This window comes from Pongo pygmaeus, chromosome 9, assembly GCF_028885625.2.
Source record: "Pongo pygmaeus isolate AG05252 chromosome 9, NHGRI_mPonPyg2-v2.0_pri, whole genome shotgun sequence".
Taxonomy (NCBI): domain Eukaryota; kingdom Metazoa; phylum Chordata; class Mammalia; order Primates; family Hominidae; genus Pongo; species Pongo pygmaeus.
Window position 1 is genome coordinate 2,149,005 of NC_072382.2, and position 21,705 is coordinate 2,170,709.

General features: G+C 59.5%; 2 protein-coding genes across 3 annotated transcripts; one reads left to right on the forward strand and one right to left on the reverse strand.

Moving 5' to 3' along the window:
* The first annotated feature begins 1 nt into the window (after position 1).
* LOC129007933 (putative insulin-like growth factor 2 antisense gene protein) lies at positions 2–7,165 on the forward strand. 2 transcript variants are annotated; one of them, XM_063670681.1, is made up of 5 exons: positions 2–650; positions 5,307–5,367; positions 5,518–5,660; positions 6,086–6,257; positions 7,027–7,165. In XM_063670681.1, exons 1-4 carry the CDS (start codon positions 347–349, stop codon positions 6,181–6,183), a joined length of 606 nt encoding a protein of 201 aa, XP_063526751.1. In that variant the 5' UTR covers positions 2–346; the 3' UTR covers positions 6,184–6,257; positions 7,027–7,165. The 2 variants fall into 2 exon arrangements, with proteins under 2 accessions (XP_063526751.1, XP_063526752.1); XM_063670682.1 differs by lacking the exons at positions 6,086–6,257; positions 7,027–7,165 and having other exon boundaries at positions 5,514–5,660.
* Positions 7,166–19,507: 12,342 nt separating this feature from the next.
* Positions 19,508–20,943, reverse strand: INS (insulin). Its single transcript, XM_054439362.2, has 2 exons — positions 20,503–20,943; positions 19,508–19,726 (listed from the first exon to the last, which is right to left on the reverse strand). Exons 1-2 carry the CDS (start codon positions 20,687–20,689, stop codon positions 19,581–19,583), a joined length of 333 nt encoding a protein of 110 aa, XP_054295337.1. The 5' UTR covers positions 20,690–20,943; the 3' UTR covers positions 19,508–19,580.
* Between the last annotated feature and the right edge of the window lie 762 nt (positions 20,944–21,705).

Genomic DNA, 21,705 nt, shown 5'->3' on the forward strand with positions numbered 1-21,705 from the left:
CTCCTGGAGAGTTTGAACGATGTAAGAAAGCACTGTGATTTTTACCAAGTCAAAAACCACGCACAAAATCCCGCACCCCGCCAGCCCCCCGCCGCCTAAGCCTGGCCAAGGGGAAGGGGCCGCCGGCGGAATCTCGCGCCCCCCGGCCCCCCTCGCCCCCCTCGCTCCGCCATCAATCACTTCGCCCGCGCTCCGCGCGCGCCTCCCGGCGGAGTCCTAGGCCCGCGGGCTAGAGGCGCTTTACCTCCCGGCGGGAGCGCCTCTCCTCCGCGTCCCTCGCCCCAGCCCCCTGCCCGCCCCACTTTGGGACCCTCCAGCCGCTTTCCCCACAAATGAAATCTCTGCAATGAACAAACGAAAGTGGCGCGGATTTCGGGGCGCCCAGCCGGAGCGAGCGCGGCCGCCAGCCGCAAGTCCGCAGCCGTGTCCCGCGCCCCACGCCGGCCTCCCCGGCGGCAGCCGGAGACCAGCGCCAGCACCGGCGGGACAGCAGCAGATGCGGGCCGAGAGCCGGGCAGGGGCGCAGAGGCGGCGTGGATCGGCGCGGCGGGGAGCTCACCGCGAGGCTGGAGGCTGCGTCTGCGGGCGCACCAGGAGCTCAGGCAGCGGGCGATCGAACGCTCTGTGGCGGGCGGTGGACGCTGCTGAAGGTGAGCGAGACCCCGGGGCCAGTCCTCAGTGTCCGGGAGCAACGCCCAGTCCGTTGGAAGACCCGGGGACAATGCCCAAATTTGGGGGAGACTGGGGGCAATGCCCGGTCGCTTTCCTGGACACGGGGAAGCCCTCCCTGTCCACGTCCTGAGGGCGCGCGGCCGACCCAAGTGTGTTTGGGCAACGCTAGGGAGAAATTTCCCAAATCCAAGTTGCTCTGGGGACTTCCTAGGAGACGGAGAGGCCCGAAACCAGTGCCCGCTGTGCGCGGGGTTGGGGAAGCTGCAGTGGGCGGCCGGCGAGCCGGGAACAATGCCCAAATTTTGGGGAACGCAAGGCAGAGTTCTTTCTGCCTTGCGGGCTTAGCGAATGGGTGTCCTGGAGGAGGGGACCCCGGGGACTCCGTTAATGTGGGAACCGTGATTAATGACTAAACCCGAGACTCCAGAAAAATAGATTACAGGTTTGGGGGATGAGGGAAGTTGCTCCATGCAATTGGGAGCATGGAGAAAGAGGTTTCGAATAGGGGCCATCTAGCTTGGGGGACCAATTTGTGAGGAGGGGTAGTTACAGAAAATTCTCCCTATGAAATTGGGAGTTTTGCCTTAGAGCCACATTGCCTAAAATTGGCAGATGAAAGCAAGGAACACATTTTGGGGATCCAAACACATTCTTGGTGTGTTAGGGGGAAGCTGAGATTAATTTTCACATCTTAAGAATACAAGTTAGTCGCCTGGACGCTGGCAGCATCCGGGGAAAAAATAACCTTCATAATTACCGTGGCTTCAGGGAAAGGTTTTAACGCCCTTCAGAGATGGAAGAAAGCACTGTCTAAATTTTGGGGGAGCCTGGAGTGTGATCAGTACATTTGGGGAAAGCAAAAAAAAAAAAAAAAAAAAAAAAAAAAATTCAGTATTCTTTTTCTATGTTAATTTTTAAATGATTTCCATCAGTTTATTTTTGGTAAATAAGAAAAAGACTATATATTTTCCTGGACAGCGTCTGCATTTGGGGGAGCCCCAGTGAAACACATTTCAAGTTTTTGGGACACATAGAAATTACTCAATGGAGATTTGATATCTAAATTTCTGGAAACCTGGTTAGTAGCTAGGAAACTTAGAGGTCGCAGGTTTTTTCATGCCTGGGATTTCTTGGGACCCAGGGACATTTTTTAGTGTGCTTTGGGGGTCCATGGAACGTTTTCTAAATGTAGGGGGACCCAGGGCAGGGACCATAAAGTCAGGAGACTCATAAATCAGTATTCCAAAAAAAAAAATATATACCTCAATTGTTTTGTGAATGGAAAAAAATCTCAATTTGCTTTGGAAGGCTGGGAGACAATCCTGCAATGTTGGGGGCGGCGGGGGGGAGCTCCAGGAAAATCGTTTTTGAATCTAAAGATCTAGGGAAGTTGCTCAGAGTCCTTGGAGGACTTGAGGGTCAATATGTATGTTTTAAAGAAAGGGGATTCAGAATTCCTAGGTCTTAGGACGTAGGAATTTTCAGATTTTGTGATAGGGAGTGTGCAGTGTGTTTGAAGGAAATATTGCTTAACTTTGAGATGACTCAGTGGGTTGTTTGGAGCCCAAGAAATCAGTGCCGTCCTGTGATCCGAGGGCAATGCTGAATGTTTCTAGAGGGCCTGGAGGGCAGCGTCCAGAACATCCAAGTATGGGGGACCAGGAAAAGGGTCCAATGTGATCCTGGCCGTTGGGGTTTCAGACCAATGCCTGAATTTTAGAAAAGCAAGATTCTTGTTATGAAGCTCCTGGGACCCAGAGAATTGTTTAATAGTCAATATGTTGTGATGCAGAGAAAATGCTCAGAATGTTTGGGAACTGGGGCTGTTAGCAACACCTGGCATAACAGAAATAAAAGTAGGCTCTGCCCAAGGGGTCCTTTTGTGCTTGGTGTAGCCCAGAGGGACCCGGGAGACCCTGTGTGATTTGGGGGGACCTGGAGAATCCTGGGTCCCACTTGAGCACCTCCTGGTAACTGCTCAGTGTGCTCCAGGGACCTGGGTGGCAGTGTCTACATCTTAAGGGACCTGATTCTTGGCCAGGCAGCATATAGAGCCATAGACGTTAATGCCCCAAAGCTTTAGCTTTGTGATTCACACACCCACAACATTCTCAATAGGTTTGGGGAATCATTTGGGAAATCCCTCCATTTTATGAAACTCAGGCAATCAGAGGGCAGGTCGCTTATGATTCAGAAAAGGATTCAACATGCTCTGGGTGTAATGCCCGAATTTGGGGGAAGGTATGGGAAGCAATTTTCATACTCTGAGGGTTCCAACCTTCCAGCCCTGCTCAGTGTCATGAGGGACTTGGGATTCAATGTGTAAAGTTTAGGGAACCCAGGTTAGTGTGAATAGATTTGTGGAACTCAACAGCAAATCTCCCACGCTGAGGTGAACGGCAAGGGGCGCAGGGGGTGGGGGGGGGGCGCCGAATGGGGCCGACGTGTGCGGGAAATAGTAAGCTTAGGAGACCCTGGAGTTAATATTCAAAATTATGGGGGAAAGTTCCACTTGTTTTGGAAACAATGCCTAAGTGTGGAAAAGGCACTGTCCACATCCTGGGGAGCCAGGCAAATTGGTCTGCGCGACCACCACGGACCAAGGGCTTCTTCTTTAAAATTAGGCAACCCGGGTTAGTGGTCTGTAAATCTGTGGGACATGGAGGGGGTGTATAAAACTGTCCAGAGCCTGGGAGAAAGCAAATCTGGGGCCCCAGGCCACATAGTGTAAGTCTGGAAAAGCCCGTCGGGGCTGATGTGTTTTGACGTCCCCGGAAATTAATGTCCAAGAAAATTATTGTGACCCGTCGAAATGGTGACTATATTTAGAAGACTTGGGAAGCAATGCTTAAATTTAGAGGATCCCAGAAAAAGTAAAATGTCCGAGTTCGGGGAAAGCAGGGAAGTTGTTCCGTGGATTGGGATCCCCGAGGATCAAGGGCTAATTGTTGAGCTCAAGCTTCCCGGGCCGCGGAAGGAAGGCGCTGCCGGGGATTCACCTTGGCTGGGGCGCGCGCGGAGCACTGGCGCCCTCCCCGGGAACGCGAGCGCGGGCCGCGCGGGCAGGTAGCGCAGAGCGCCCTGGCGCGCACGGCCGGCTGAAATTCTGCTTTTCGTTCTTTGGGGTTTTTCTTTCTTTTGCTTTTCTTTGTTTTTCTTTGCCTTCTCCACACGGAGAGCGCATTTGTGGCGGCAGCCCGAGCTTAGCGGGCGTCTGGGTGTAATGAAGAAACCCAAGGGCCGCGAGGGAGCCACCAGGACGCCGCTTCCCGGGCGCTCCCGGGACTCCCAGATACCTGCTCGGTCCCCGCGTGGGAGGTCCGCAGGCTCCCCCTCGCCACTGCGCCCCACTCGCCTCCGCGCTGCGAGCCTAGGCGAAGCCGCGGCCGAGCCGCCACCGGGGGCAGGCTAGTCCCCGGCTTGGCTTGGGGGCCCGGAGCACCCCCGGCGGCCACCTCCGGCCTGCCCCGGAGCTTTGCGCGCGCCGTTCGGGCCTTCGCCAGCACCAAACAAGGGTGAAACCAGTTTTGTTTGGGTAACACTGAAGAGGAGAGGAAGTGGGGAGGAAAATGAGAAACACGGGGCCTGGGGGGAGGGGGGTGCAGGGCTGCACGCCGCTGGGGTACCAGGGGTCTCTTTTCGTTCTCTCCAAGCGAATTTTCAGGGAAAGTCTGTCCACTCCGGCTGGGGAAAGCCCAGTTCTTTATAGGCAAATATTAAACCCGCATGCAGGTGCCCAACGGCCCTGTCGGCAGGAACAAGGTCACCCCTTGGCGTTGGGCAATGTCGGGCGATGGGGCAGTGGCCCTAAGGAGACCTGTGGGGTGGGTGGGGGGACTGCCAGAGAGGGGGCACCGCTGGGGACCAGCAGAATGGTGGGGGATCCTGGGGCAACTACAGTGGGCATTGCTTGTCCCCTTTGTCACCCCATAGGAGGACCCCGGCTAGAAGGGGGGCATCTCAAAGCCTGACACTGGGGAGGCAGAAGTTAATGGCCTTGGACAGGTGTGGGGAGCTGGGCAGGATGAGGCATCTCTTTCACATTAGCTTGGCAAGACGGGGAGAACCCCCCCTCCCACCATGAAAAACAGCCCATTTTCCACCCAGAGCACAAGACACGTGGGAATGTCCCCTTCAAATTTCTGTCTGCATCAATCACCCCCATGTCCCATTCCAAGAACATCTGGCCCATCTCCCCTCACCCATCACTGCCCCCCTCCCCACCAGCCTTCTGCAGCCTCCCTGTGTCCCCAGCAATCTGGCCTCTCCGGCTGTGCCTATAGAAGGGGGAGCCTCCAGCAGAGAACCCCGGGCTGTGTTGATGTTTTCCTCTGCAGGGTGACTTGTAAATTTGGGGGTGAGGAGCATTTGAAAAGTGCCTGTCTGCAAACCTGGTCCCCGGGAAAGCAGACTAGGTTGCCGAGGCTCCTGTCATGGACAAAACCAGGGCCCCCAGGGCCAGCTCTAGGCTCCCCTACCTTCTCCTCCATGCCTGCTTCCCAGGCTGGGGACAGGTTGGGCACCGGGGGTGAGCCCCAGTTCCGAGTTGTGGGTTGTCCTCCTCTTTGGGGGTGCTGGAGACAATTACACCAGTGACCTGTTTGGGGGTCCCTTCCCTTTGTTCTGCCCTGCAGAGGTGCCTTCCCCCAAGGAGCCACCGCTCATGCTTGGAAACGCATGCCTGGACTTTTTGAGGTAGGAAGAAGGCTGAGGGTCACCTTGGGGTGCCCACATCAGGGTGTAGTGGCCCTGTAGGGAGGGAGGAGCAGGTGGGGGAGTGAGGGGGCACACATGTTCCCTCTCCCTCGTGGGACTGCCTGCTGAGTGTTCTCCTTATTTAGTCAGAAGTGACCAGGGCAGGCTGGAGGCTGGGGCACACGCGGGTCACCCTGGGGCTCGAAAAGCACACCGGCTCCCCTCTAGTCAAGACCAGCATCGGGGTTCTTCCTCAAGACTGGCTCCTCCTCCACTACTTCCAGCCCCCGGAGGTAGGAAGGGTCCCACCAGCAGTCCAAGAGTGTTGGGAGGGGGCCGGGATCTCCTCCTGCCCAGAGCTTGGCTGGCAGGAACTTTAGCCCCAAGCAGCGTCCACCCCCCAGCTCTGAACCAGCACCTCACCAGGGCAACGCTGGTCTCCTCTCCACTGGCAAACCCACATTCCACAGAGGATGAACATCCCCTCAAGGACTCAGACTCACCCCATGGAGCCTGGCCCATGCCCCAGCCTCGGCCTGCGGCTGCTCCACATCCCCTCACTCACTGGCCCTGAAGTGGGCCTTTCTCGTTCCCGTTTCCTCCCCAGCTCTGGCTCTGAGCTAACGGCTCCCCCGTCCGTGGGACCAAGCCCAGCATTTTACAAACCCAGCTCCTTTCTCCAAGGGTCCTCAGAGTGCCCCTCCGCCACCCCCTGCAGGGCGCCGCAGACAAGGCGTTGACCTTGCGCTCCCTCCCCTCGCTGGGGAAGGACACACTCGCTGGCGTCAGCCCGGCTGGCCTGGGAAGTCGGACTAAGGACCCGAACTGGAACCCTCCACACCAGACAGCACAGACCACCCCAAGGCTGCTCAATCCGCCCAAAGCCAAAAGTACGTGGGGGATATGGGTCCAGGTTGGGGTGCTTGGGAGAGGGCCCTGGGGGAGGGGTTCAGACAGTGCACACTCCAAAGGACTGAGGCGGCGCCACTGTGTTACCATTTTATTGAGTGTCTAAGCTAAAGACACCTTTGAAAGAACACTCCCGGCTTCTATCTGGGATGGGCGAACCAGCCTGAAGAGTCACCTGCTGGATCCCTCCCTGCAGGCCCTGTCGTGTCCATGTGCCTCCACCTCCAACACTCCCCAAGTCCTGGAGCCTCCCCTGTCACTCCAGTGCCTGACCAGTGAATGGGTGCTGCCCCCACCACAGAGCTCCCTCCGGCTGAGGCAGAGGCCACTGGCTGGGCCTTTCTAGCCACCTTCCACCCCCCTTACACACAGGAAGCCCCGCAGGCTCCTGACCACAATGGGATCCTGACGCCGGAGCCCCTTAGGCCCTTTGCTCAGAAGGCCTCTGGTTATTACCTCAATTCTGAACAGCCAGGAGGCCTGAGACTGTCACCCACTTTGATAAATATGGACCGACAGAAAGGTCAGGCCATTGGTGCAAGACTCCATGGCCAGCAGCCTGGGGCGGGGAGAACCCGGGGGTCTCACAGCCCCCAGCAGAGCCCAGCTTTCCTTGGGTTTTTACGTTCTTCCCAAATGATATTTTCCCTTTTTCCCTCTCTACCTGCTTTCTGCCCCCCATCTTCTCCCCTTTGGCTGCCCGCTCTCTCCCTGCCCCTCTCCCCTTCTTTGCCCTTTTTCCTTTCCCAGAGCTCCCCTGCCAGGACCTTGGTGCTGTGGAGACTGCGGGGAACCTGGTCTGCCCACACCTGCTCTGGCCCCTAGACAGAAGCACCTGGAGCCAACCACGGAACTCCAGATCCCAGCTGTGTGACTGAATCCACTCCAGCCTCTCTGAGCCAAAGCTGCTTGCAGAAGGGAGAGATCCCAATTCGAAGACTCCTGCGCAGAGCCTGTGGCCCTCTCTGCCAGGCCTCAGGGTGCCTGAGACACTCACCTCTCTGCCTCTGCAGTTGGGGCTGAGGCTGGGGCTGGCCGCCAGCCTCAGTTCTGGGAGCGCTGGGGTCGCCTGGGCCACAGGCCGCAGCAGCTCACCTCAGGACTGGGCTCTCTGGCCACTCTGGCCTGCTGGGGCTCAGGCTCTGGGGCAGGCTGGGCAGGGGGCTGAGCTGGCAGCGATTCAGAGCCCTGGGGCTGGGGGCTGGAATCCACCTCCTCCCACACAAGCTCGGCGGTGACTCTTCGGCCCCTGGGGAAAAGCAAAAAGATGTTGCTGAGATGACCTCTTTTAAAAGCAAAGCCCCCCGCCAATACACACCAAGCCTGAGCCCTGTCCCATCCTCCTCCCCGGGTTCCTCCAGGTCACCTTGTCACGATTTGGGCAGCGGCTCCCCCTCCAGCCCCTCCCCTGCCTAGAGCTCCCTTTTTCAAAGTATAAGGGAGGGAAGAAGTGGTGAGAAGTTTGCCCAGAAAGGGCTTCCCGGTGCTGATGGAGAGGCCGAGACCCTTCTGTTGGACAGGCTGCCCTGTTCCTGGGTGAGGGTGTGCTTCTGCCTGGCACTGGGGGTGGAGGGGTGCACATGAATGGCCCGCCTTGAGGGGTCACGGCACAGAATATGAAAGCCCCCTCCACCTCCAAACACTCCCAGCTTGGAAGGAGACAAGGAGGGGGCCCCAGCAAAAGCCACTGGACACACAGCTCTGCCTTGACGAGGCCAGTGAGGGAGGGGGTGGCTGTGCTTCCTGGGGAAATGAACCCCCTCCCCACAGACACCACCCTGGGTGGGTTGAGGAGTCTGGGTCCAGGGTGCAACAGAGAAAAACTTCATGCATGAATGAGCATTCCCAGGGAAACTGCCTTGGTCCCATGGCCCCTCTGTGTGCCAGGGAGGCTGGGAGGGCAGCAAGGGGGACCAGGTGCGCCATCAGGAGGAGAGAAGCTAAACCTAGGGGGGACATGGAGGGCCGTTGTTGCCTCTCCCGGCCTTTCTCCTCAGTCTCCTGTCCAATTTCTCGCTGGTGGTCAGGAGGCATAGGGAGGCGGGAGAGAGGGAAGCTTTACCTTTAAATTGGTGTATATATATATAAATAAAATATCTGCGCCAGAATCTCGGGCCCCTGGCTCCTCTGCAAAGTCTCCTGTTTGTCTCTGGGAATGGGGTGAGGGATGCAACGGGAGGAAACTTTTCACACAGAAAGACTCTTCGTTTTACACTTGTGAAGACAGCTGCGTGTTCCTGCTGGGAAGAGCAGCCTAGTCCTCCTCCCCTACCCCTCCCATTTTGCTTGATGAATTAGTCAAGGAAAACCTATTTTCCTTGCAAAAGCCTCAGTGGCTTTGTGCAGCCCTAAAGAAGAACCCTCTCCACAATGGCCTTTCCTGCACACCCCACCCCTGAAGTTGAGGCTGCTCTCAGGAGGCTTCCCTGGACCCTCCAGCAGCAGAAGTTCTTCCCCTCCTTCAGAAACCAGGATCCTGGCAGCTGCCCCAAGCTCCTGGCCCACCCACGCCTGAACATTCAAAATGCAGCTTTTCTCTCACACTCAAGGGATGGGAGCCCAGTTACCTGTACCCTAGTCCCTGCGCAGTCCCCGCAGCTCCTGGACAGTGGATAAAGAGGACTGGGGAGTCACTGGTGCCCAAGGCTCTCTGCCGAAACTGCCTGGACGATGATCTGCCGGCCTGGCCAATATTAGCAGTCGCCACCAAAGCAGGGGGTGCCCTGGCTGTGGCGTCCAGACCCTCTGGCCAGGTTGATGTGGAGGAGGAGGGGGACAAGGCTGAGGCTGGAGAAACGAAGGGCACTTTTAGAGTGTGCATGCTAATACGGCCCCTACAGATGAGAGAGCCTCATCTCCGCTGAGCATGGCACCTGCTCAAATGCCAACTGAAATGACGGGTTTACCCCTCACCTCCTCATCCCTCCACTCGTTTCCCGGAGCCCCTCCAAATTTGGGGAGCTTTGTGCCAACTTGGTAGTGCTGAGGCCGCTAGGGCAGCTGGCTCAGGCACTTTCCAGCACCAGGACATGGTACATTAGGGGGTGGAGGTTTGGCCCACCCCTGACCTGGCAGAAAGGCGCCTGTGGGCGTAGGCATAAGCCAGAAGCTCCCTGCCAGCTAGGAGGTGGGGGTTATGTGGAGGTGGTGGGGAATGGGTGGAGCTTTACTTAGAGTGACACTTGGCAGTTACTTGACACCCCGGAATGTTGGTGGATGTGGCACTGGTAAAATGGGGGGGGGGAATAAGGGGGACAAAGCAGGGTTCAAGAATGAGCAGAAAAATTCGATTTTAGGTGCTCCCAGTACAGTTATGTACTGTGCAGTTATGTCCTTCCATCTTCCATGAGCAAGGTACTCAGCTGGGGGGTTTTTCACTTCACTGGTCACGTCTGATCTGACCTCGGACACTTCATGTGTGGTACTAAGCTCTAATGACACTGCTGCAAGGGGCACTTGCAGGCATTTCTGGATTGGGCGATTGGACAGGTTCACAGCCTTTCTAATTAAAGCAGACTCAAAGCTGACAGCAGCTGGGTGAGGGTTCATATAGAAGCATCCACCAGATTGGACTAAATCACACTGGAAATTTCTAACCTCTTCCTCAAGCCAGCAAAGACTCAGGAAGAGGCAAAGACGTGTAGTTTCCAGAGAGGCACTAGTCCCCACCCTCCCAACACCCATGCACCCCAACTACTTTCAGTGTATTTAGCTTTACTAGCCTGTGTTGGGATTTAATTGTCCCCTCTCCCTTTTTCTTTCAAGCCCGCATCTTAAATCCCTTCATTAGCTGGAGGCATAGGACATCTAGTGGGGACAACAAGGATTTCAGCGGGGAAGAGAATTAGATTTGAAGGGGATTCAAATCTGGCGTGTGTTGGGGGATGTCTCAAATAAGACGCAGATGCCCCAGGGCCATGCCCTCCCATGGGAGGAGGGAAAATGGGATTTTTCACTCGGCTTTTGGGTGGGGAGGGATGTTAATGACCCTGTCAGGTCCAGAGCACTGAATGGGTTCACGGTCTTTCCAGCTAAAGCACAGACTCAGAGCTGGCAGCAACTCAGGGAGGGTTCAGATAGAATCATCCACTGGATTAGATCAAGTCTTACTGGGAATTTGACACCTCTTCCTCAAGCCTGCAGGAAGAGAAGGCACAAAACAAAGACTCAGGGTAAGAAACAAAACAAAGATACAAGGAGATCAGCATGAAGCAGCCCTTGCTCCGGGGCTCTATGGCTTAGAGACCCCGCAGCATATGCTGGTCCCAGTGTCTGCTGCAAGATGCCAAAAAGTTGCAAAGAGCGACTGCCAGAGCCCTCTGGAGACACTTGGCTGGGACTTTCCAAGCTGCAGATGGACCTAGAGAGAGCGAAGGGCTGACACCCAGCCAGATGAAGTGATTCCATGGGATGCCCCCCAAATGAAGAGTCCCCAGGTTGAGGAGGTGGGCGGCTAAGGGGCTGAAAGGGAAGGAGCCCACAGGTCAAACTCCTGGAAACCTGGAGCCTCCCAGGCCCACGATGGTGTCTTGAATCCAAACTCTGCCCTGGACTGGAATTCCATCTCTGGATGGGCCCAGGAGGAGCTCACTCTAGTCTCCAGGGCTATTTTATCCCATCCGGATCTTGGAACCCAGGGTGTGTAAACAGGAGAAGGAGAGCAGGGGGAAGCGGTCAGGATAGAAAGGGCCCCAGGGAGCAGCTAAGCCATGGTGCCACCGAGGCAGGACTAGAGGCATTGGGGATCAGTGAGTTGGGGTGTGAGGGCTGTGGCCCCACAGCCCTACATTCCACAGATTTTCCACCCAAGGGTCAGGGGGGACACATGCTTTATGGAGACAGGTGAGAGGGACCGCAAAATGGACAAAAACTGGGGTGCAGGAGTGAGGGACATGACATAGAAAGACCTCCTTGCTCCACTGCCTCTTAGGCCTGGGAGAGGCTCAGCCCACCCTTGTTCATGCATGAGGGTCTTAGGAACCCCCAGAAATCTGCTACACCAAGCTTTCGCCATTTAGCTTCTTAAGTGGCCTTATGCTGACACCTGGCGGCCATTTCTAGAATTACAGTGGCATAACCCAAAAGTCTTGGGCGCCGCAATTTGTGGCACTCTGGAAGGGAACTCTGGGGGCAAAATCAGGATGCCTCCTTACAGTGTCGAGGTGCCATGGGTCCTGCACCTTTGTGTTTGGAACCAGGGCTCTTATCTGCTTCTGTCCTGGCATTACAGGACTGGGAGGGGGCGCTGAGGGAATTCCTCCCTTCAGGTGTCTCCCACCCCGGGGGGCTGTGGCCTGGTGAGCATCCTAAAGCTTAGGGCGTAAGCCACAGGATAGGTCTGGAACACCTTTCTGAAGCATCCGTTTTGTTCTAAGAGAGGAAACCACTACATTAGCATGAACATAAAATCAGATCTATTACTGAGAGGCCAGGGGCAGAACGTTGAGATCCCCTTTCAGAGGCAGCATCCGTAGGATGAGCCCAGATGGGCTGAATTTCGTTCTTAACTCGCTTCCCAGCCCCACCCTGCTCCACCTGTAAAGCGGAGATTTCCAAATCTGGCCCGAGCCTGACATCACGTGGCCACTTGTGGGAACTGCATCCACAGCTTCAAAGAGCACCTTGCTTTCCAGTAAATCGATATTGCCATGACCATAGCTACAGGGCCGCTTAACAAACCTTGGGAATTGAGGGAAAAGGAGGAAGTAACCCACAACCTAGTCCTGAAAACACCAGATTGTGGCCCTAGAGCCCTACACCATCGAGGTACTGGAAGGCCAGGCTGCCTCTGCTGGGGAAGTGAGGGCATCCTTCAAAGGCTATAGGGCCACAGCCCAAGGGGCCCACTGTGCCACTCACACATCAGTGCTTGGAGGACGGATGGGCAGCAGGGGCCTGGGGGCTAACCCAGTTCACAGCCCCGCTCTGCCAACGACCTTGGACAAACCAGTTCATGCCTCCCCTCTCCCTTCCAACCTCACAGCTATAGTGGATGGGTCTGGGCAGCCACCTCTGGCACAAAATCAATGTTAATAAACCTTCAATTTTATCCTCCCCCTGACGTAAAGTGATATTTGCCCCCGCCTCCCCTACCCACGGGTGCTGAAACCTTTTTTGGTGGTCATATGCTCAGCAACTCTGCGGCAGGCCTAGGCAGCCCGGGAGCTCTCTGCAAAGACTCCTCCACCTACTCCAGCAAAACTTGCTGGCTGGCAGAGGTTGCAGTGAGCTGAGATCGCGCCATTGGACTCTAGCCTGGATGACAGAGCAAGACTCTCAAAAAACAAACAAACAAACAAAAAACAAACAAAAACAAAACAAAACAAAACTTGCTGCCTGGGAGGACTCTGGGGTTTTCACAGCCTGTGGCCCATGAAGAGGAGGGAGGCTCCAGGAGCACAGATTTCAGCACTGGGCCGGATCTGCATCCCTGGCAGTGGGGGCCCAGTATGGACCTATCCTCAAGGCCTCAGTGCCAGCAAGGCAGGAGACACCTCTTCCAGGAAGCCTCCCCAGCCCCACTCCCTGCTAATTTCTGCCTTCTCTGTTCTGAGCTCTGATGGTGCAGCTGAGGTTTCTCCCTGCCCTGGGCTTCCTTGGATGCTGGGCTGGGGGTTGAAAGAGCTGCAAAGACCCCTTCCCTGTAACGGGCCTCAGGGCCACGGATTGTACCTGGGTGTTGCAGGCACCTCAGAGACCCTCCTGCTTGTTTTTTTGATGGTTTTGATTTTTTTTGTTTTTGTTTTTGTTTTTTTGAGACGGAGTTTCTCGCTCGTTGCCCAGGCTGGAGTGCAATGGTGCCATTTCGGCTCACGGCAACCTCTGCTTCCCAGGTTCAAGCGATTCTCCTGCCTCAGCCTCCCGAATATCTGGGATTACAGGCAGGTGCCACCACACCCAGCTAATTTTGTAGTTTTAGTAGAGATGGGGTTTCTCCCTGTTGGCCAGGCTGGTCTTGAACTCCCGACCTCAGGTGATCTGTCCACCTCGGCCTCCCAAAGTGCTGGGATTATAGGCATGAGCCACCGCACCCAGCCCCTCCTGCTTGTTTCACTCTAAGATGTGCAGAGGCCTCCATACCCCAGCCCCGGGCTCCTCCCTCGGGGAGCTGCTCCTCCCTGCAAGGTCCCTTCCACGCGCCCTGTGCATGCCCGGTAGCCATGGGGACTGCCACTTCCCACGGAGGACATGTCAGCTTCCCCTTGCCTGTGGTGCCCAGACCTGAACCACACCCGCAGGGCTGTCCCCGTGATTTGAGGGCCTGGGCACAGAAAGCAGCTCACGAGTGTACTGAAGCCAGAGGCGCAGCTGCCCAAGCACCTGCCGCTCACAGACATCACTGAGCTACACCATCCGGCAGCTGAGGCAGGCAGGGCCTCCTTTGGTTCCCTTCTGACGGATGAGGAAACCAAGGCCCAGAGATGCTAAGTAACTTTCCCAAGGCCTCACAGCCACTGGCAGCAGAGCCAGGATGTCAGCCCTGCCTGTCAGCTCTCACCCTTCAGCCCCACACTGGCCCAGGTGGACACTCACTGGCCCTGAGGATGCTGAGGGCCCATGACTTCTTGGCACCCACAGATCACAACCTGTTGTAGACCTTGAGGCCACAGGTACCCCTTCTTTATTGTCAGGGCCAGCCCATGCCCAGCCAGGGGGAAGGACCCAGGTGCTAGCTCTGTATGGGTCCCTGGCGAGGGCAGCATGGGCAGTGCTGGGCTGGGTCTGCGGCCCTGGTAGCGGGAGCCCAGTGTGGACTCGTGCTCAAGGCTGCAGTGCTGGCAGGGGCCTGGGACACCTCCTCCAGGAAGCCTCCCAGCCTGCTGGCTCCTGCCTCCTCTGTTCTGAGCTCTGGTTGTGCAGCTGGAGCTGGCATGGGGTGCCCCAGCCCTCCCTCTCTCCCTGAGTTCTCAGGCAACTCTTCCCCCTGCCTGGAGCCCAGCCGCCTGCTCCCTCCTTCCCCACAGCTGGGCCTAGGTTGGGAAGTGCTCATGGAGCATCTGTCCTGGGCCCGCCCCCCAGGTGGCAAGGGAGGAAGCCCACCCCCCACTCACCCTGCCCCTGAAAGCTTTCCTTGCACCTTGGAGGTCAGGGCTCGGAGGGCCTCGTGGAAGCAGCCATCGCCGGGGTCGGGGTTTGGGTGCCTCATTGCCTCCACCATGGGGTCCCCAGGATCTCCTCCCAGCCCCATCCTCACCACCCACCGAGCCACCCGTGTGTAACGGGCCCATGCCAGGAACTCCGCGCTCTAGAGAGGATCAGGGGATACCCAAGGTCCCTCCGAAGCTGGGCAGCAGCGGGCCTGGATGTGGGCAGGTGGTGGCCCTGTGGAGGCCGGGCTGGGGCGGGACCCAGCTTTGAAGTGAAGGTGGACTTTGAAGACAGAAGGGTGCGATTTGAGTCCCAGCGTGAGCAGCCGCAAGCTGGCAGGACCGCGGGGGGCTCTGGCTCTGTTTTCCAAAAACACAGATGGGCTGGGAAGGGGGTCAGAAAAAGGCCTGGGCGGAATGTGGGGCCCGCGGTGCCCCCGAGGTTCTGATGACTCAGCAGCCTGGGCCACACAGGGCCACAGGGAGCAGAGCCTCCCCGAAACCCACAGGCCTGTGGACCCCCAGGGCTTGGCCTCTGCAAGGGCAGGGCTGGCTCTGGCTCAGCCCCCCGCAGCTCTGTGACACTGCCTAGGGGTCACAGCCACCTGGGTCTAGACATTCTCAGCCTCCCTGGGTGAGGAGAGCCTGTCAGGCACCACCTACCTTACCCTCGGCCTGAGGGACCCCAACTCTGACTTAGTCCTCGATCCATGGGCACCCTGAAATCCCTGCTATCAACCTGCCTTGGAGAGTAGGGACTGTGGGGTGACCTTTTGGTACAGCCCCCAGCCAGCTTCTAGGGGCAGGCTCAGGGACACTGGGAGGCTTGGAGGCTGCCTCAGCAGTCCCTGGGGTCAAGGAGAGGGTCTCCCAACAGCAGCAGATGGGCAGGAAGTGGGGAGTCCAAGCGAGGTGGGGTGGGGACTGGGGCCACCTGGGAGCAGAGGAGTGAGCTGAGGACGCGGAGGAGCGGGTGGGAGGCCGGCGGGGAGCTTGGCGCCAGCACAGCATGGCTGGGCCGCGAGAGGGACGATGGGGTGCCGCCTCTGGCCGGCCCCACTTTCGAAGGAATCTGCCTTGCTGTTCCTGCGGCCGAGGCCAGAAACAATAGTGGGAGGAAGGGCGGAGGGTGCGGAGGCGGCACCCCAGTGTGTCATCTCCGCGTTCCCAGACCCTGTCTACCCCTGCCCCCAAACATTCTTTCCAGAGTGGACCTCCCTCTCCTCGCGGCGCTGGCGGAGGGGAGCGTGGGAACGCACTAACCCTCAGCCGCCCGGACCCCAGCTCCAGGCCTTTCGTGCCCCCCAGGTCCCAGCCTCTGAAGCCCCCTCCTCACATGGGAACCAGGACTCAACCTTCTGGCTTGAGTGGCTGAGGGAGGGACCCTCCTGGCCACCGCTGGCCTTCAGCCTCAGTAGCCCCCAGGGGCCCTGGGGACCCTCAGCAAGGGCCACAGCCTGGGCCACCACCGGCCACGGTGGGCTCAGCCATGACGCGTGGGGGAAGAGTCCCCCTGTTCTTCTCACCCTGGCTCTCTGTGATTCTAGGGGCCCACAGGTGGGGCTCAGAGTCTAGCCAGACGCTTTCTTGGAATATTAGAGACCCAGAACATTTGTCCCGGCCCTCTGAGAAACCCAGGCTGGTGAGAGGCTGGCCTGAGGCTTGACTTAGGGGCCGAGACTGGACCTGAGCAGGCTGGGGGCCTCTGCAGCCCCCCTAACCATCATCATCAGACACCTCCTCTCATTCCTAAGCCCATGCCCTTCAGAGTGCCCAGCAGGGCCCCCCACAGCCCCCGTAGTCCCTGAGAGTGCCTGGCAGGGCCCCCCACAGCCCCCAAGAGTGTCTGGCAGGGCCCCCACAGGCCCCACAGCCCCCGGGAGTGCCTGGCAGGGGCAGGATGCAGCTGCTCAGACCCTGGGTGGCGGCCAGAGCCTGGACCCGCGGTCGGAGCCTGGACCCGTGGCTGGTGGCTGGAGTACATCAAAAGTGAGGCTCTGATGCCATCTGCTGGTCACACCTGTGAGTGGCGGCTCCTGGCCACATTGCTGGGTGTGGAAAGGTGCCCATCCTGGAAAAAGCTACCTCACAGCCTGGCGGGAGACAGACACTGGCCGACGTTCGGCCCAAGTTCTGCCCAGGGCTACCTTTCCCAGAAACTCAGGCTTAAATACCACCTGTCCTGGCCTCACTCTCTTCCCTGGGCTGGACCCCTGCTGGGCACCAGGACCAGGGCAGGGGGTTACCCTCAGCACCCCTGAGTCTACTCTTATCCCCCCAGGGTCTGCTCAGGCCTGGAGAGGCCTGGAGAGGGAGGACAGTAAATATTTGCTGCCTACAGGGGAAGGCAAACACTGCCCCAATGGCCAGGCAAAGGTGCCAGTTATCCATGCCAGGAGCAGACACAATCTAGGGGGCCAGCCTGGAGGCGGCCACACCGCAGTGTGTCCTGGGTGGGTGGGAGCACGTGCCATGTGCCTGGCTCCAGGCTTCAGTCTCTGCTTAAGGAATGTGGTATAAGAGTTTCCTCCCTGCGCAGCATGTGTGAAGGCAGGATGCCCAGACAGAAGGCTGTGTGAGGGATGGCATGCAGGCTGCCCTCGGTCCTCCAGGAATGGGCAGAGGCTTCTAGAGGGTCCGGCAGGTTTGGGGAGCCTTGGGGAGCAGCTGCCTTGTGACTGGGGAGTAGTTAGATGGACCCAATGCCAGGGTGACCGCCGGGTCTGGAGGCAGCTGAGTGTCCCTGCCAGCCCAGTGGGCATGTGAAGCCCAGGCTCCAAGGCCAGGTAGGTCTCTGGACACTGAAGGGCTGTCTTTTAGCTTCCCAGAAGGGGTGGAGCATAGGCAGCGGCCCAGCAGGCGTTGCAGAGCCAAGCTCTGTGGGCCTGGCTCACATGGGGTGACCTGGGGGCTCCGGAAGCATCCACACTCCCCGCCAGGGCACCTGGGGACCGGCACCCAAGGTGGTGCCCGAAAGAAGACTGGGTCTGATGCTGCCTCTGCCACCTGGGTCACCTTGGCCAGCTGCTTCTCATTGGACCTGGGGGGATGGAGGGGCGATACCTCGCCCTGGCTGTGGTCTCCCGTGTCCACCTTTTCCAGGACACAGTGTATGGGGGGTGGGGTCAGGGCGCTGGCGAAGGCAGGCTTGGGGGACAGAGTCCTGGGTCTCAACAAGGCGAAAGCTGGCCCTAGCTCTGGCCCAGGGCAGCCGAGGGCACCGCGAACCATGGCTGCGTCTCTTTTGGGTGAGCAGCCTTGCCCTCTCCTGAGGCCTCAGGTCAGAGGTCCCCCACGACAGAAGTCACAGAAAATTTGGCCCCTCAAAAGACACTCCTCAGCCCCCAGCACCAGCCAGTGCCAGCTGCCCTGCAAGTCCTGGAAGGCTAGGGCAGCTCCAGGAGTCCCCGGACACCAAAGGGCTCCTCCTGCTGCCCACCTCTCCAACACACGGTCCCCCACAGAGCACTGACCCTCCCCTCCCAGAAGGGGCCTCTGCCCATCACTCCCTATGGCCTTGTTGGCCATCAGGGTCAGCCAGGGCAACAGCTTGGCCGATGGCTGACTGGTGGGCAGCCTCCCAGCCGGCCCACCGGGCCCCACTTTGGCCCAGCCCCGCGCGAGCTCACATACCTCAGCTCCAGCAGGGCGCCCCTGTCTCTACCCGTGCGAGTGGGGCCGGCTGGGTGTTCCCATGGACGGCTGCTGCCGATCCCAGCCACCGCCTCCCTCCTCTTCCGGGGCCAGTGTCCGGCCGTCCACCCGCCTGCCCAGCCTTGGCCCCCACTCTGGAGGCGGGGCTAGCTGGGGGCTGTGACATCTCTGGGTGGAGGGGGGCTGATGTGGTCATGGGGAAGGGGTGAGCTCAGAGCTTCAGGGACAGGGCTGCCCCAATGGCCAGGTCTCCAGCTGGAGGGCGAGCTCCTGGCCTCGAGGCCCAAGCTGGCAGTGGTCTGCAGCCACAGCCTATGCCAGCCCCAGGCCCAGCCATCCCCAGCCCAGCCCTGGGTGGAGCTCTCAGGAAAGGTGCAGATTGGTTTGGCCTGGGTGGCAGGCAGGCTGGCCCAGCCACAGGGTAGCTAGGGTCACCCGCTGACCTCCCAGGCCACAGTAGGCCCAGGCAGCCCGTAGGTTCTCGTCTGCCCACTAGGCTGGGTGCCCAGCGGAGCCACCCTGTCCTCAGGGGTGTTGAAGAAAAGGCTCCGTGTCAGGAACCCCAAGGACCTGGAGCCAGAACGACCTTGTCACCAGGGCCCGTGGGCCCTTCTGGGTGAGCAGCAGGTCTGCAGCAAAGGAAGCCAGCCAAGCAGCCCTGCTTACTGGGAGGGGGTGGGCTAAGGGGCTGCAGGGGGACCCTGGCCCTGGTCTCTGCCCCTGTGGCCCTGGCGGTTCCCTGGTCCTCCTGGGCTGCAACCCTCAGGGCCTTATGGCCAGGGTGCCCAAGGCGTGGGTTCTGAGGCCCTGCCCAGTGCTGCCACGGTCCCTGCACCTGCCCCGGCTCATGGTGCCGTCCGAGCTCTCCTGCTTCCTCCAAGGCACCAGTGGGTCCCTCAGGTGTCTGGCTGGACCTGGGCTGGCATAAGCTGTGGCTGCAGATGGCTGCCAGCTTGGGCCGCGAGGCCAGGGTGTGTGACTGTCCCGGGGCTGCCCGGAGCTGGGGATAGCGGGTGGCTCTCGGCAGCCTCTCCCCACCTTCCCAGCCCCCTGCCCTGCAGGACCCCCTCCCTCAGCCCATCCTCCTTCCTCCATAGGGACTCCATCAGAAATAACTCTAAAAATAGAACCTGGGAGGGCTAGGTGGGGGGAAAATTGCTGGAATGTTCTCATTCCCTTTCCTGAACAAGGTCTCTGGGGACTCCGAGGGTCCAGAGCTACTGAACAAGAAGTCATTTCTCAGTGGCCCCACCACCCCGGCCCCTCAGAGACCCCCGCAGCTCCGACACTGGACTCTGAGCCCCAGGGCGAGGGTAGCAGGCAGCCGACAGGCATCGCCGCTTTGGGGAGAGCCACTGCACGCTGGGCCTGGCCGGCGTTGGCACCTGTGGGCACCCAGAGAGCGTGGAGAGAGCTGGGAGGGGCTCACAACAGTGCCGGGAAGTGGGGCTTGGCCCAGGGCCCCCAAGACACACAGACGGCACAGCAGGGCTGGTTCAAGGGCTTTATTCCATCTCTCTCGGTGCAGGAGGCGGAGGGTGCGGGGCCGCCTGCCGGCCACATCTAGTTGCAGTAGTTCTCCAGCTGGTAGAGGGAGCAGATGCTGGTACAGCATTGTTCCACGATACCACGCTTCTGCAGGGACCCCTCCAGGGCCAAGGGCTGCAGGCTGCCTGCACCAGGGCCCCCGCCCAGCTCCACCTGCCCCACTGCCAGGGCGTGCCGCGCAGAGCAGGTTCCGGAACAGCGGTGAGGCAGAGGGACACAGGAGGACACAGTCAGGGAGAGACACTGCCCACCTGCCCACCAGCCCTAGGTCGCACTCCCACCCATCTCCAGCCGGGCTGGACCCAGATTATAGGGAAGGTCACCCACACTGGGTGTGGACCTACAGGCCCCAAGGTCCACATGTCCTACCTCCTTCCCCCGCCCCGGGGCAGTGTCACAGCAGGAGCCTGAACAGGTGCCCCCGGTACTCCTCCCCAGGGCCTGTCCCCAGCATCTTCCCCATCTCCTGACTACGGAGCTGCCGTGAGGCCTGGTGACAGGGGTCTGGCCCACTCAGGCAGGCGGCCATGTCCTCCTCAGGGCGTGATGGGGCGTTCGCCCAGAGGCAGGCAGCGTGGGGCACCCTGTGACCCCAGGTCACCCAGGACTTGTACTTAACAAAACACTTGAATCTGCGGTCATCAAATGAGGGTGGAGAAATGGGCTGTGGGGCATTTGTTTGAGGGGCGAGTGGAGGGAGGAGCGTGCCCACCCTCTGATGTATCTCGGGGCTGCTGAAGCCCCCATTCTGAATGGGCCACAGGGAACTGGTCACTTTTAGGATGTGACCAAGAGAACTTCATTTCTTTTTAAAAAAGTACACCTGACCCCCTGCTGGGTGGCAGCCTCCTGCCCCCTTCTGCCCATGCTGGGTGGGAGCGGCAGAAGCAGGGGATGGCTGGGGGCGACCAGGGGCAGCAAGGGGCGGTTGGCTCACCCTGCAGGTCCTCTGCCTCCCGGCGGGTCTTGGGTGTGTAGAAGAAGCCTCGTTCCCCACACACTAGGTAGAGAGCTTCCACCAGGTGGGAGCCGCACAGGTGCTGGTTCACAAAGGCCTGGGCCGGGTCAGGTCCCCAGAGGGCCAGCAGCGCCAGCAGGGGCAGGAGTCGCATCCACAGGGCCATGGCAGAAGGACAGTGATCTGGGAGACAGGCAGAGCTGAGGTCGGCTGAAGGCCAGGTGCCCTGCCCTGGGGCCCCTGGGCTCACCCCCAAATGCTTCAAGAGCCCAGCCACGTCCTCCCAGCTGCAGAGCTGGAGCCTGGGGTCCAGCCACCCTGGAACCCCCAAGTGGGGCAGCCCTGAGCCCACCTGACGCAAAGGCCCTTGGAACAGACCTGCTTGATGGCCTCTTCTGATGCAGCCTGTCCCGGAGGGCTGAGGGCTGCTGGGCCCCCACTGGCTTTATAGTCTCAGAGCCCATCTCCCCTACCTGCCAACCCCTGCCGCCTGGCCCATTAGGGCCTGGGGTGGGGGGGTCGGCAGATGGCTGGGGGCTGAGGCTGCAATTTCCGGATCATTTCCCTGGTGCTGGGTCTGTGGGAAGATCTCCTTGGTCGTCAGCACCTCTTCCTCAGGGCCAGCGGGTCATTAGAGTCTTAACCAGGGGCCTGGTGGCCAGACCTGTCCCTGCTCGCAGCTGGGGGCAAATGTCTCCAGGAGAGCAAAGCCCTCACCTGGGCAACTTTCCACATTAGACCAGGAGAGCTGGAGGCTGCAGGGCGGGGCTCTGTGCGCCGCTGTCCCCAGACCCCTGTCCCCAGGACCCCTGTCCCCAGGACCCCTGTCCTCAGTCCCTGATTGCCCAAGAAGCCGCCATGGATGGGCCAATGTGGTGGGGGAGTGGGAGTGAGGGAGGGGTCCCCTCCCTGCTGGCTGCCCAGTTCCCACCCCACGTTAGGACAGCAGCCCCAGCTGAGGCCCTCAGCTCCCCACGGTGGCAGAAGGCGGGCATGACCCGGGGACCCGGGGACAAGCAGCAAGTCCTCAGCAGGCCACTAGGACCTCATCTTTCGTGTGATCTGGGGGTGGCGGCAGGACTCCGGGGGTGGGCAGGTGTGGGAAGCTGTGCACTGGCCCAGCTCCGTCCAGGCCCCCCAGGCATCCTCTCAGCCCCCACTCCTCTTCTGGGAGCCCATCTC